This window comes from Oryzias latipes, chromosome 22 (genome assembly GCF_053564925.1).
Source record: "Oryzias latipes strain Hd-rR chromosome 22, Olatipes_Hd-rR_3.1".
NCBI classification, from domain to species: Eukaryota; Metazoa; Chordata; class Actinopteri; order Beloniformes; family Adrianichthyidae; genus Oryzias; species Oryzias latipes.
In genome coordinates, this window is record NC_136258.1 from 26,296,831 (window position 1) to 26,313,189 (window position 16,359).

A 16,359-nucleotide genomic window follows, 5' to 3' on the forward strand; every position below is an offset into this window, starting at 1 on the left:
GATGCTAATCCTTCTTCTATATCGATGGCACTCATGTCACCAAGCACACAAAGTGACGGTGAGGCAGTGATTGAAACCTTAAGCCAGACTGATAAATCGGCACATACCTGCTGCCAGAGAGCCCTGACAGGAGTGCAGAACCACAGTGCGTGCATGTAGCTGTCGGGTAGATTATTATCACAGTGCTCGCAAATGTCTGAGTTACTGAGACCCATCTTGAACATCCTCTGTCCAGTGTAGTAAATTCTGTGAAGAGTTTTGAGATGGATTAGCTGCAGATTTGGACTTTTTGTCAGTTTAAAGGTGTTTAGACAAAGTTCTGACCAGAAGCTTTCATCTGTGCTGATGCTCAAATCTGCATCCCATTTTTTTGTTGGAAGGGCAATATTGTTATCTAAATTACATAAAAGTTTGTATATTTTGGAGAGAGTTCTATTCATTGAAAAATTAATCAGAGTGGTAACTACATCTGGTAGCTTTAAATCGTCGTCTTTAATTTTATACTTTTTAGTAATACTTGATTTAAGTTGCTGATATTCCAAGAAGTTATTTATTCCATGTTTGTCTTGAAGTTCCTGGGGGGTTATGAATCTTCTATCAATAATTACGTGCTCTAGTTGTTTTATGCCCCCTGCTTGCCAAGCTGGGAAGTGAATCATTTTTTTGTTAATAAGGATGTCCGGGTTGTTCCAGATGGGTGTCATTTTGCACGGTTGAATTGATGATTTTGATATTTTGAGAAATTCCCACCAGGCTGTTAAGGTGGCATTTATATTAATGCTTTTGAAACAATCCTGTTTTTTAACTGTTTGGCTAATAAATGGTAGCTGTGACAGGTTGATCTTTCCACATAACACCTGTTCCAAGTCTAACCATGAGTTGGTTTCTGGATTATTTTTTAACCATTTTAAGATATATTGTAATCTATTTGCCAGAAAGTATTTGTGGAAATTAGGTAGTTCTAATCCTCCACAGCTTTTTGCAGATTTTAAAGTTTTTAGACTAATTCTTGCAGGTTTGTTGTTCCATAGAAAGCTTGATATGGATGAGTCTAATGTTTTGAACCATTTTAATGGCGGTTGTGTGGGAATCATTGAGAAGAGATAATTAACCTTGGGTAAGATTTTCATTTTAACCGTGGCTACCTTGCCCATAAGGGACAGAGGCAGGTTGGTCCAGCGTGTTAGATCGTCCTGTATGCTTTTCAGTAATGGGGTGTGGTTTAGCTGCACCAGTTCTGATAGTTTGGGGGAAAAGTAGATACCCAGATATTTGATATTTCCTGTTTTAACTGGAATTGTGAGTCTTTGTTCCATATTCCTGTTGAGTGGTAATAAAACAGACTTATTCCAATTAATGGAATAGTCTGATATGGAGGAGAATTCATTTATGATCATTGCTGTTTCATTTACAGAATGTAAATTCCTTAAAAACAGTAATATGTCATCCGCATAAAGACTAATTTTATGATGGCTGTGTTTGGTTTTTATTCCTATAATGCTCTCATTCTGTCTTATTGCTGCAGCTAAAGGCTCAATGAATATAGCAAAAAGAGAAGGAGAGAGTGGGCAGCCCTGTCTGGTTCCTCTTCCAAGAAAAAACCTGTTTGAAGTCTGTTTATTAGTTCTAACTGATGCATTGGGGTTGTGATATAATATTTTGATCCAATTGATGAATGCTTCTCCAAAACCAAACTTATGGAGGGCAGCAATAAGGAACTTCCAATTAACTCTGTCAAAGGCTTTTTCAGCATCCAGCGATAGTACCGTCATTTCCTGTTTTTTAATGGTGGCAAAGTCTATTATATTAACTAGTCTACGGACATTATCATCCGAGTGTCTGCCTTTGATGAATCCAGTCTGGTCGAAGTGAATTATGTGAGGAGTGATTTTTTCTATTCTCTGTGCTAGTGCTTTGCAGATAATTTTTACATCTGCATTGATTAAAGAAATGGGGCGATAGCTTGAAGGACTAGTGGGATCTTTGTCTGGTTTTAGAAGAAGAATTATGTTGGCTGAGTTCATGTTAGGTGGCATTGATTGGCTCTCATTAATAGATGTGACAGTTTTATAAAATGTTGGTGCCAGTTGTTCCCAGAATTCTTTATAAAACTCAGCAGGAAAGCCATCAGGCCCTGGTGCTTTACCATTGGGCATAAGTAACAGAGCTTCATGAAGTTCAGACGGCAAGAGCGGAGAATCTAAGTTTGTGATTTGATCCTCATTTAGCCTGGGTAGGTTTACATTATTAAGAAATGAGTCAATACTTTGCTCTGACGGATTGATCTGCGGTGTGTACAGGTTTTTATAAAAGTTTTCAAATTCGTTATTAATTTTGACCGGGTCATGGGTGACATTTCCTGTTTGGTCCATAATAGAGGTGATTGATGATTTTTCTCTGTTAATTTTAAGCTGATTAGCCAGAAATTTGCCAGATTTATTAGAGTTTTCAAATCTTTCAAGTCGTAGCCTTTGTATTTGAAATTGTGTTTGTTTATTAATGATGTCATTTAACTGCAGCTTTAAATTTTTCAGATCTCCCAGAATGCGTTCCTGTGCAGAAGCAGCATACGCAGTCTCCAGGGTTTTGATTTTATTTTCTAATTCTAATAAATCTGCTTTCTCTTTGCGTTTTTTGTGCGTTGAATAAGAAATGATTTTCCCTCTCATGACTGCCTTTGCTGCTTCCCAAAGAACGCACGGTGGGATGTCTGGAGTATTGTTGAAGTCTAAGAAGGTTGCCCACTCTTTTTTAAAGAATTCAAGAAATTCCTGGTCCTTTAACAGAGACGTATTAAACCTCCAGGTTGTACCAGAGGGTGTGGATTTTTCCCTAGAAATGTTTACAGAGACTGGTGCATGATCACTGATAATAATTGGATGGATATTGGAGCTTTGAATATTTTTTAAAAGAGAGTTACTGATTAATAAATAGTCTAAACGGGAGTGTGAATAGTGAACTGGAGAAAAAAAGGTGAACCCTTTAGTGCTTGGGTGACATGAGCGCCACGCGTCGCAGAGACCCAGATCATTCATGTACTGCTTTAGAATACTTGCAGACCGCCATGTACGCTGGTTTGCTGCTGTGCTGAGTCTGTCAAGTTCAGGGTCCAAAACAAGGTTGAAGTCTCCTCCTATAATGATTGTGGAGTCAGAGTGAACTGAGAGTGAGGTGAAGAATCTGTGAAAGAAGGAAGAGTCGTCAACATTAGGACCATAAATACTCACTATACAATAGTCCTTATTCTGAATGGATATATTAATGATTACAAATCTGCCTTCTGGGTCAGTAACTGTATCCTTATGAGTAAAATTAAGATTTTTATTAATTAAAACAGCAACTCCTCTTTGTTTGGAGTTGTAACTGGCAGAGTATATAACTGTAGTAGTTAACACTACCATGGTAGTGTTAACTATGGTAACTGAGCCAGAGGTGAAGTTCCTCCTCCACCCATGTCATCCTGTGGTTAACCAGATCTGTGAGGCTGACCCTTGATGATTGGCTGATTTTGCATCAGAACGGCAGATTATAGGAGCTTTCAATTCTAATTAGGTTTCATGGTGAGTGAAACACTTTGTCACTAAATCTGTCCTAGATTCTTTGGGAGTATTGGATTTGCACAGCCAGTACTGAGGCTGGGAGAAATCAAATGGGTTAAAGATCAATAAGTGTCAAGCAGGCTGCATTGATTCTACATAGTTAATGTACCAAATACTGCCTTTATGTTGTTAGATCAGATTTGCGCACTGAGCACCAGTCAGTTTTGTTCCACTTTTGAATTATTGTTTTTCAACTGTGATTTTCTGTACAAATCTATTTTTGGAGGCATTTTTCCCCTTAGGTCAACTTTTTCCAACAGTGCCTTTCAGTAGTTGAACTGAGGAACAGCCAGTTCTACTTTAGGCAGTCACGGCTCCACTACAGATCAAAAGTGCTTTCAGGACAGCTCCTCTGTGGCTTGGTTTCATTTCAAACACAGCTCCACTCCTGCAGAGTGGCACTGGTCTTCCCCTCAAATCAGATGGATTTGATACAGACCTAATGTGAGACCATGGTTTTGTGTTTTTATAATTGTGTTTGGGCACAATAAAGGAAACCTATTTTGATGAAAGCTGCTTGAATTTAAATAACATGGGAAGGAGTTAGTGTGTCTGAATACTCTCAAAAAACAGGATGGGCCCTGATGATCATTAGTGCTTAAGTGTCAGTTCAGAGAACCCAGCCTTCTTGAAGTCACTGACCACAGCACTAAAAGCTGCCCACTCTAAGGTTGTCATTGCTGTCATGTTCATATGAGCAAAGACAGTGAAACCTGAACCGGAGTGTATGAGACTTGTGCTTGATCGTGCTCAAAGACAACAATCTGAGAGCAGCAGGTAATCTTCAACAGTATTAATTTAAAATGTGTTTGTCATTTTAAAGGGGTCTGCGACTTGTGGCTCTGTAGCCACATCCCCTCTTTGTCTCTCTTTGGCTTTGGAAAAAAAATCTTGTGATTTTAATAAATAATGGGTTTGTGGTTTGGGTTCATTTGTTTTAGTTAAAGACCCACTCCAATCATTTTTTGATCTATTTTCAAAATGTTCCCAGTGCTCTTTTAATTATGATTTTGCTGTTTTTAGCCAAAATCAAAAAGCCTGTATTGTTTTCTAGGACATTTTCTGCAGAGTGGCAGGAGTTTATTAGAAATTCACTTCTAAGTTGTGGGCGGGACTATTGGCGTGGAGTAAGCCTGCGCTAGTTTCCCATCATCCATTTGTTTACACTGTCTCCCACTAGCTTACAGCCCTGCACAACTCCAACCTAATGTTATTTGTGCAACAGAAATGGCGAGCAATACTGGAGCTATCTAGCCGTACAGTTTTGAGCCAGATGTCAGCTCAGACCAGGAAAACAAAGACGTACATGGATCTAGTCGGCCACAAGTGGATGCATGAGACTGAATCGTGGCAGGGAGCTTGAGACCTTCCAATTTTAATTTTTGCTTAACAACTACGTTTTTTGAACGGCATTTGTCCGTGTCCTTCTGATTCATCATAACTTGAATAAAGAAAGCTCAGAAATTCCAGCAGATCTGGTATAATTGTTACAGCTTAAAATAATAACTTATTCAAATCAGTGCTTGTATCCCCCACCTTTTCACCTTTCTTCCTTTTACTCTCTTCCACCCTCCCCTCACATTCTTCCCCTCTCCCTCCCCACACACTAAATGTAACAAATAAATAAAAAATAATACAACAAAAAGGGGTTTATACAAATCTACACTCTAGTTTCTCGAAGCTATATAACCTCTTTTTGTGATTGTAAAACCTGTCCAACACAAAAAGCCTTCAGCTCTAATCTGTTTGCTCAGCTGTTTGACAGAACAAGTTTAATAAAAAAAAATAAAAAATAAAAAAGAAATGCTCAGAAACACTGTTTTAACCTTAATTTTCTTTATATATGTCTTTCCACATCAGAAAAAATGTTACAAGAATGTGTTAAAAACACCAAAAACACAATTTGTTTTTAAGTAGGTCGTTAATTAAGTTTTGTGGTTTATATTAAGATTTTTAACATACAAGCAAGGTAATGGTAACAAGGGTTTAATCTATTGTCAGAGTGGTTTAATTAGTTTAAAGGTAATATTCTTATCTTCTACTGTACTACAGTGTCTAGTTGCTAGTTGTCTAGAGGCAACTTTCACAAAGTATTTAATTGCATTTACATGTAAATATGAAATACAATAAAAAGTATTCTACACATGTTGTCATGTTTACGTTGAGTAAGAAAAGGAGAAAAGGGATGAAGGTGCTCCAAAGTCAGAATTGTAGAAAACACCATGTTTGACTTGACTTTCTAGCATTTCTAATTCAAGTAAATCTGAAGCAACAGGAGGATTTTATTTGACTCAGCGTGTGTTTTATTTTGAAAGATCCTTACATGAACTCCTGTCAAAATTTAAAAAAGAGTTCCAATTTTATATTTGGAAACATATATTCTAATTATTCATTCATTCATTTTCATTTATTCCCATGAAGGAAGGAATGAATATTCTAATTAAATTATTGTAAATATTTAAAAGTTACATTTTATCAATGAATGGCTTAATGGCAACAAAAACAAAACTACAGTTTTTTTCTATAGGATTAACTGGGATTTTACAGCTTTCACTGGGTTTTGGTCAGTAAGAAACAGGACCAAATGGCTCTTTTTGCATTAAAGGTTGTGAAGAAACTGGATTCTCTAGAAAGGACTGTATTAAATGTTAGGTTCGTACCCCGTCAGTTTCTTGCACACAGAAATGAATGAATAATGACTCAGAGACAGTTACTTATCTTTTGTGGAGGTTTTACTTCGTACAAAGAGCACAACTTTGTACGCAGGGTTACAGACAGATGAACAGGGTTGTTGCATCAGAGTCCGAACAAAGGAACTCAGAAATAGGCTTGGTATAAATACCTTGCATTTGCATATTCAGAACCTCATCCGATGGATCATGGTGTGAAAAAACCACCCACGGACTGTTGCGGGCTAGATGTTCGAAGGTCAGAGAACCTAAAGTGTCAGATCTCTCTGAGGTTATCACAGACATTTGCCAGAACACACAAAGAGGGGAGGATGTTAAAGGAATGTTGCGAGACAATAGTCTTGGTTGTGCTGTCTTCGAATGTAATATAATTTTGAGATGATAATACATAGTGAACCAAGTTTAAGCCATTGATGTGATAAAAAGTAAAAGTTAGTGTAATAAAATGTAAAAGGGAGTTTCAAACTATTCTGTTTCTAATCACTCCTAACAAAGGCTAAAGAGTTTTGGTCCGAAAGCTTCAATAAACTGTGTTAAATTTAGAATACTTTCTCTGTGAGGTAAGGTATTTTATAACATCATTTTTGATTACACAAAGTTTTTCCAGCTAAACTTAGCTGCCCGACACAGGTACCCATGAAACATTTTTCAAAAAAATGTTACCTTGTATGACTTAGTGGCTGAAACTACTAATAGCCTGAAGGCTCAATCTTTTTACGTTTCAGATTTACCAACACTTCAAAGTTGGCCTTAAATTTGTCAGTAGAGAATATTTGAAACGAGAGGGGAATGGTGATGTGTGTCTGACAAGTCTTTGTCTGTGTTTTTCAAAAGACGGCGGATCAGAGATCAGGGCGAGGCGGGGTGAGACAAAGGAACAGACAGACAAAACCTGCGTTAAAGAGCTGTTTGAATTTTAACATTTACCAGGATATTTTTGGAGGCAGTGTCTGCTGAGTTTTGCTGCTATTTTTGAGGATCAGCTACAACCAAAACTCTGTAATCTGCATTCAAAAGATCAAGCTGTTATTTCCTTTGTGTTCATGAACAGAGAGAGATCCCTGCGCTAAGACATGCATCCCAATGTGAGCTAAAGTGAAGGATTAAAATTCTCAGTTTTCAGCTTCTCTCACATTTAGTAGCACAAACGTGTAACTTTTTTGTTTTGTGCAAAACATTTAGATTTTCAAGCAGCATAAAATGTACACTGAACAAGACAAAGAAAATCCCTGACGCCACATTTACACTAGGACTGTAATGCGCGTTCAAGAATGCGCAAAAACCTCGCACCATATTAAAGATTTGGTGTCTAACTCTTGCCTGGCACAAACAGCACGTATTTTTTTTTTCATAATTAATTTTTAGGCTTTTGGCGCTTCCTTTTTTTTAAAAAAAAAAGACACTACCCATAAGTCATTATGGAATCCGAGTCCCTGATTGGTCAACTGGTTTGACTTTCAACGCACGTTCAGTGGCCACCTAAAAACGAACTAAACTTGTGTAGTGATGCGTGAATGTGATGGTTTTGAATGCCAAGCCTAAGACAGGCATTTACGTGCGTTTGTAAACACTTTTCATTGAAAGTGGTCGCTTGAATGCACGATTCTGAGCCTCATGTAGCAAGAAATTCGCATAAAAGTCAAAACTCACACTATCACGCGTTATAAAAGACATAAAACTGGATAGGTACAAAAGATACAAACCTAAATGTCAGGTTCAAATAAGAGTAAGACACCGTTGTTATGGTCACGGAATGGAAGGAAGTTTAAACAGATTTTTTTTGAGGGAGGATTTGAAAAGAGTGAATGAAGTGGTTTTCCGAGGTCAGAAGGAAGTGCGTTTTAGAGGTGGGGAGCAGAGTGACTGAAAGCTTTGCTCCCCATAGTTGTAGGAAGGATGGAGAAATGAACAGAGGAAGAGGATCTAAGGAGGGAGTGGAAATGTTGATACCTGGGAGACACAGAGAAGCAACTTTGTGAATGTCCTTAAAAATGAGCGGAAGGACTTTAAACTTGATCCAAAAATCAAGTAAGAGCCGGCGGAGAATGTGAGGGATGTTAAAGGGTAGGGTTAAAGTTCAGCTTTTATTCTGCAATACAAAATAAGAAACTTATCATAGATGAGAAAAAGATATAAAAAAGTTTGTCTGGTAAACAGGCAATAATTTTATGAAGCCGCTTATTTACACTAATGCAGAGAAATGATTTAACACTTTTTAAAAAAAAAGGGATTTCTTTTTAAGTAAAGCAATATTTTTTTCATGTTTATGCAAAAACAGCTACAAAATTTGAACAATTGCATAATAGCAACATAATAAGTAAATTTTACACAAAAATGACCAACATTATATTTATGTTAAAATGTTTAATTTAAATAGAGAAAGCAAAATTACCATATGTAGGTTATAACATTTTTTTCTTATGTTTAAATTAAAAGTGTGACTTTCAAAAAATCTTTTTAGGACCAAAGTCGGGGCAAAGTGATTGGATGAAGTTGTCAATAAAAAGGTGAAGGAAAATCCTGAAAGGACAGGAAAAAAAATCACACAGAGTCTGTATGAAATTACAAACCTCTTGCAAAAGGGGAGAGATGAAAAACACAACCATTTGAGACTTCGTCGTTGTCTGCTCTCTCACCCTCCCAAGCAGTAAAACTTTTTATATTGTTTATATTGTCCTGCAAAATATGTCATTAGACTCTGCGTCTGTACGTGCGAGATATTTTTTACACCACTCAAGGATGCAAATCTAGTTTGCAGTCCGCAGGTGTCTCTGTTCCCTAAACACTGCAGCACAAAAAGAAAACAGAGACCAGGAGTCACAGACAGGCCTGCTGCTGACCCCGGCACATCAGGCAGGAAACAATCATATTTCACAATACAATATTCACGCATATATAGGATCAAGTAAATGCATAATCAAAAGAGCATACAAATATAATGGACCCCTGTTCACCTCCACACTGATTAGATACTTTTGAGCAATTTTTTTTGATTAATATGTCTGAAAATATAAAAGCGTATATTTTTATAATTGTTATTGGTTTATTTATTGGTACAATTTCACAAATTTCGATTCCCATTAGGTGAATTCATTGCAGAGAGTCTGAAATCTCAACAAATCTTTTCTCCAGAAAAGAGTCAAAGGCAACAGCTCTGGATGTGCCATCATGTCATTGCGTGCAGCGTGTCCTCATCTTTCACTTTGTTTGTTTCTGCTGAACAGAGTGACGGTGACAGCTGCCTGCAACATGGACTTCAGCCGCTTCCCTCTGGACTCGCAGACCTGCTCTCTGGAGCTGGAGAGCTGTAAGTAAATGCTGCTCAGCGATCTGATTCCAGCACTAAGAAGAGGCTGCTACTAATAAAAAAAAAAAAAACACACACAGCAGGTTAAAGAGCGTTGATTTGCCTCCAACTCGGACACATGAAGCTGGGAGGCAATGAGGACAGACAGCAGATGTGCAGGAAACCCTTTTATAGAAGTTTATCAGTTAATCCAGATTAAAATCTAAAAAAAAAAAAAAAATGCCAACAGATTCAATCTGAAGGCTGTGGGACTGTTTTACACACAGAGAAAAAGTGTTTCATAAGGGATGAAAAGGCAACAAATTATTGGCGTAAATGTGAGCACAGAAAAGCAAGCAGCTGAGCTTTCCATCTATTAAAGTTATTTCATCCTGTTCCGGGTCACTGCAGGGTGAAGCTTATCAGAGCTGACTACAAACAAGAGGTGGGGGTTTTATTCAACCAGTGTCTGTAATTAAAGGGGCAGTTTTGTGTTTTTGTTGAGCAAAGCAAAGTCAGTTATGATTCTTTTACTTTTTTTTACTTTTATTCGGACTGTTTTGTAACATTGTTCAACTGTTAAAGTGAAAGAGTCTCAGCAATATCAATGAATTTCAAAAGTAATACAATTTCTTTATAAAAATTAGTATTTTAACCATTTTTTTCTTCAATATTTGGATTTTGTTTTTGTGGAGTAGCAATTTTCCTGGTTTTGGCACTCGGTAAAGCTATAAATGAGTGTGTGTGTAAGTGTTTTATCTTTTAGACTCTTTCTTCCTTTTCGTTTTTTTTCATATTAAAAAACAGTTTCAGGAGTTTGCACTAATTACAGGTCCTTGGCTTTCCATTCTTTTATTTTTGTACATGAGAAGCACAGTAATTCGCAGATTACCGTAATTTCTGGACTATAGAGCGCACCTGATTATAAATTGTACCCATTACATTTTTAAAGGGTAAATCATTTTGTGCATACATAAGCCGCACCTGTCTATAAGCCGCATGTGAGCACATTGAAACATGTGTTGTAGAATGAGGATGTGTATGTGCTGAAACCCCGAGCTGCGTGTGTAAGAAAGAGGGGAGAGCACGTGCAGCGCAAGAGGGCGCGTTCTCACTCACTTTTGCGCTGCTGCGCTCCTTCCTTACATACACAGCGCGCCGACACTCATGCTCCTTCTATAACACCTATTCATTAGTTAGAAAGTTAGTAGTTAGTTGTTACTGTTATTTGTTAATAAAGAATACCGCATTGGTAAAAAATCCCACACCGTCACAGCTCTATTCCAAAGAGTGCCTGTGATGCGGTAGTAACACGGCAGCAATATGGTAGTAACAGCACTAACAGGGCTGGTTAAAGAAACATACCTGTAAAAGTCACTGAGAACAGCAGTAACTTATAGGCGCGCCTCTCCACGCGGCACACAGTGACTTCCATGCACTGAAACCATGGAAGTCTTCCTCCTCAGTGTGGGATTGGAATAGCGTCAGATATTCTTCACCACACACTCTCTCAGTGTCTCCTTCGTTGTCGCTGTCTGTATCACTCTGAGGCAAATTCACTCCTGAGCTTGTGCTGTCCTCTCCGTCACGCAGCAGACCGGCTTTTCCAAACCCGTTGGTCATGGTGGATTTTTTCACACTGCTTACAACGATTGCTTTTAACTTGAAAGCTGTGTCATATGCATTTCTTCTTGCATTTTCCATGATGAGGGTCTGTTCATGCTATTCATTTACAAAGGAATTTACATTAAACTTGCGTCTTCCTCGACACATATAGGCCGCATTTACACTGCAGGTCTTGATGCCCATATCCGACTTTCTGACTATATCCGATTTTTTTGACGACCCGCTCACATCATCTTTTAAAAGTGACCCGTATCCGATTTTTGCATTTACACTATACAATGCTGAAACTATCAAAAGTAGACGTTCTGAGGACTACGTAGCAGCATTTCCGCATTCCGCGGACATCCTTTGGACTTTTGTGACTGCGGTTGTCATGGAGGCAACGCAGCGACGGAAGGAGGCGGTGCCTTGGGCGCTCCTGAGAGGAGAGGAAAAAGGAGGGCTGCTCGGCCGTCTTATGTGCTCTCTCTGAGTTTTGAATGAGAAAGTGTTTGCAGACGTTGTGCTGTCCGAACAGTTTGATCCAAGAGTTGAACCTTTCCTGCGTGATGACTTCTCTTTTTCTGACCGTAGTCAGAAACGCACAAGAGATTTTCTCAAGGGCCGAAGGCGGATTCTGCACAGAGTGGGTTAAGAAAGCCTCCAAAACAATCTTTTGGGGGAGACACCTTCTTTTTATTACGGTTCTCCGACACTCTCCCGCTCCGCGCTCACACCCCCTCTCCTCTCCTTACACACACAGCATGCGCGGTCCCCATCATACACGCCCACACTCCCCAATACAAGCAAAGAAATAAACGTCTTCTAGCCTGTTCCATAGCAACGGTGTCCAGCTTGATTAGTTACCGTTTGCGTCCCGACCGGGACCGGACCGGGAATAACAGCGGTTTCCTGAGCCTGAGGCTGAAAGGTAACACGCTGACAGCAAAATCAGTGCACAAAAAGCGCCTTAATAAGTCATATGATCTCCGTTGGTGGTGTCCTGAGTTGATGTCACTGACGTACGACTCGCATTTACTGGGGAATATCCGATCTGTCTGCTTACATGGCACGTATCCGATTCGTTTCCGATTTATTTACACATATGAGTGAGGCCTATATCCGATCTGAGAAAATCGGAATCCATGCGCTTTTGTCCTGCTTACACGTTCACCGGTCATATCCGATCTGTGCCACATGAGAGGAAAAAATCGGAATTGGGTCACTTGAACCATGCAGTTTAAATGCGGCCACACCATATTCCCCCGTCTCACTCTAACCCTTTCTGCTCGAGCGCCCCCTAGCGGCCGTTAGAAAAAATGCATAAAAAAAGAAAAAAATGCCTAAATTAGCCGCATCATTGAATAAGCCGCAGGGTTGAAAGCGTGTGACAAAAGTAGTGGTTTATAATCTGGAAATTACGGTATCCATCTTATTCTTTTGCTGGTAAAAATCAAACTTGATAGAACAGAAATTCAAAAGTTATTATTTATTTATTTATTTTCAAATTCCAGATCCCTATAACTTTTGCAATATTACAGTAACATGAATTTCCACAAGCAAAAAATTGTACATTTTAAAACGCCATCTTCTTTAGGATGTTTAACTTAACTCAGTATAATATACTCCCCATCTTGTCTGAAACTGGAGAAGCCTGTTGACCCCATGACACTCTCTCCCTAACAGAGGATAGGACCTGTCAGTTCAGTGGGGGTCTCCTTCCCAATCTTATTTCTTCAAGGTCTATTATACAGTATATTTATTCACAGTTATTTTCAGAAGCAGGAAAAAATTGAGGAAAAAAAGCAAAGTTAATCAGATCATTGTTTCAAAAAGGAAATGTACTGACAGGGACACCTAACGGCCACCAATGGTGCGGCAGTCTGAGGGACATTATGGCATCTGACTGCTGAATGCAACTTCGACAAATGTGCTTAATCCCTTCAAAGCTGTCTTCTCAGACAGCAGAATTTAATCAAAAACACCGGGGGCAAGTGTCCTGAATCCATGCCTCCCAAAAAAAAAACACAGACGGAGATGAACCCGCGCCGTCAGATCTTTGAGTCTCCATTTCTTTAGATGTCAAAGATATTCCCAGAACAGATGTATCAGGAACCATGGGCCGTTTCTCAGAGGACCCCACCAGCACACACACCACACCCTCCAAAGTTTAAGGAGTCATCTGAACTGTGTGCTGCTTCCAAACATCAACAGAAGAAGTCTGAGGATTTGAGGCTAAAAAATTATCAAATGCGAAGATGAAAGCTTGAATTCACAAAGCGTCCTCCAAACTCCTGGAGTAAAGAGCAGCTCACAGCGGGGGGGCACACTCTAAGAAGCTTAATGAGTTGGAGAGCAGTGAAGAAAATGGCTGCAGGAAGCGCTGGAAAAACCAAGCCGTGGCACTAATCAAAAACAGGTTTGAGGAAAACCGATCTTTGGGAAACAAATGCGGGAATTTCTGGATCGAAATGTTCTCAACACACTTCTGAAGAACTGTAAATAACTTATAAATATTCATAGAAATATTTCAAGAAAAATATTTACATTAAGAACAAAATCTGTCATCTGTACTAATTTTTCAAATGACATACTGTATTTTTAAATATTACCTTTTTTGGATAACAGTTGGAATGTTTTCTATTCTTTACTATTCAAAATTGAGCAAAACCCTACATTTTATTTAAGAAGCAATTCCTGGCTTTACAAGTATCCATTCTAGCAGTTCTTTTCTTTTTTATTTTAAGCACTTCCCTACTTGCCTGTATATATGTTTTAAAATTCTTGGACCAACTCGTAATGATGCTTATCAAAATATAGAAAAAATAATAACTTGTGGAAGGAGAGACTGAGATTGCCCCTCTATACCACCAGTGGATGAATGATGTAAACAATATAAACAAGGTTTAACATTTAAGATTTTTTACAAGCCCTAAAAAGAATCATCAGCAGAAGATGAGGAAAAAAAAGAGTGACTTAGAAATAACACTCTCCTTCTGTCATCATTTATATGGTAGCAAACAAAAACACCTTTTAAGAAGTCACATTTCTCCTCACAGTTCAGGGTCAGTCATCCATGCAGATGGAAAATAGATCCATAATTCACAGCAAAGCTTCCAACATCAGAAAGAGCCAAAAATTAAAAAAAACAACAACAGAGGACTAACAGATGGTACAACAGACAAGGAATCCCAAAAACAGTAAAAAGTTACAGTAACAAAAGTATGGATGTATTTGACAAAGTAAAACCTTTACAGTGAATACTATTACGTGTAAAACAAAAGGTAAAAACCCAACAGAGATGGTCAACATCATATTTTGTTTTCCACAAAGTTCAGCTTAGTTATAAATTTTACAAATCCCTTTTCTCATTCTCCAAATGCTGGAAAAACTGCAGCAAACTTGCTGGATTCCATCATTAATACCTTTGAATGGAGCGGGACAACAAATGAGGACTGAGACGTACAAACAGAAAAAAAAAGTTGAGTAAAAAAGAGATTGGAGCAAAAGAAACGACTAAGCTGCAAAACATTAGTGAGCAAGATTTCTAAAATCTTCTATTGAATGTAAAAAATACAACGCATATTTCATTTTTAAAAATAAGGTTAAGGCCTTTTTCAAAAAGTTACCATATTTCTGTCAGTGGATATTTAGGATGCAGTTTAGTTTTGCCTTTCCTTTTTCTTGAGTAATGTTGGTGACAGAATAGGGGGCAGCTGCTCTTTGTGCTATCTTTTCAAACCTCTGATTGTATGAAAGTGCTGCAACAACACATGAAATGGATCTGATGTGTTGCAGATGCTTACACAGATGAAGACCTGATGCTCTACTGGAAGAGCGGGGACGAGTCCCTCAGCACCGACGACCGAATCTCCTTATCGCAGTTCTTGATCCAAAAGTTTCACACCACGTCTCGCTTGGCCTTCTACAGCAGCACAGGTACTTCACTCCCTCACCTGTATGTACTGTGAGAATGAAGCCATTTTCTTCTCTAGAGCCACTGCCCTTACGGGTGTCTGTGGGCAAAAAATGGGCAAACCTGCATGCAGGCGCCCACACAAAATAACAATGGAGGAATCTTTTTTCAACCCTCTCCCCCCATACGAGCCTCAATGGAATACTGACATTTAGCTTTGATTTCTTTTGGTTCAACATTTGATTTCTATTCCTTATACGGAGAATCTAGACTCCAGCTAGGAAAGAATTAACAGTAACTCAAGAAAACCTGAAGAAAAACTCACACATTTTTATTTAACACATTTTTGTAAAATAAAGGAAACCTGTTGACCTTACATGTTTTTTTCATCTCTGAACTTTTAGATAAAAGTTAAACATCTCCTCAAGCCTAGAATCAAATTCCACGTTAACCTTTGTTAATTTAACCTAAATTTCTTGAATAGTTGTGATCTTGACAGGTCAAAGCAGCACTTTTGAATTAAAGTTGAGAACTGCTGGTGTTATAGACCTAATCTCATACGGTTCAAGAGTTGACATCTAAAGTAAATCTCTATTTTTTTTTCTTTTACAGGAAATCTAATATCCATTTATATCTTTATAGTAAAAATCTAGCAGATATTTTACAAAAACCCAACAAAAAAATAGTTCCTTGAAGCAGATTCCGTCCATTAAAACACTGACTTTTTGAGCGACTCTTTGCTAACAGATCTGAAATGTTTTCAAGGGTTTCTTGATGTTTTATTGAATTTTCTGAAGCTTTATTTTTTATGCTTTGGAGCACATGAGGAAAATCACATTAAAATCATCATCTTTTTTTTAAAGTCTTGTCTGGGAATAAGTGCAGGTTGGACTCCTGTAATCCATGAGCCATTTAAAGCCACTTTTTAATATTTAGTTTGATGTCAGAGATAAAATGGAATGGGATACATAGAGTGAGAAGGAGAGTTAGAAGGAAAGCTTAATGCTTGTGATCAGAAAAGTTTGAAACTTCAATCTAAAGTCCAGTTTTTAACTGCTGTCTGGATGGGTTTTCTGATCCAATTGGGGTTTCTGTGTGTGTTTGCAGGCTGGTACAACCGTCTCTACATCAACTTCACACTGCGGCGCCACATCTTCTTTTTCCTGCTTCAGACATACTTTCCCGCCACGCTCATGGTGATGCTGTCCTGGGTGTCGTTCTGGATCGACCGGCGGGCTGTGCCGGCCAGAGTCTCTTTGGGTA

General features: G+C 38.4%; 1 protein-coding gene across 1 annotated transcript in view; it reads left to right on the forward strand.

The window, feature by feature from the left end:
* Window positions 1-16,359, forward strand: part of gabrr2a (gamma-aminobutyric acid type A receptor subunit rho2a) — a 63,998-nt gene that overhangs the window by 40,535 nt on the left and 7,104 nt on the right. Inside the window, exons 5-7 of the mRNA XM_004082154.5 lie at window positions 9,514-9,596; window positions 14,979-15,119; window positions 16,204-16,356. Coding sequence (XP_004082202.1) covers window positions 9,514-9,596; window positions 14,979-15,119; window positions 16,204-16,356 — 377 coding nt within the window. The remainder of the gene's footprint in view (window positions 1-9,513; window positions 9,597-14,978; window positions 15,120-16,203; window positions 16,357-16,359) is intronic.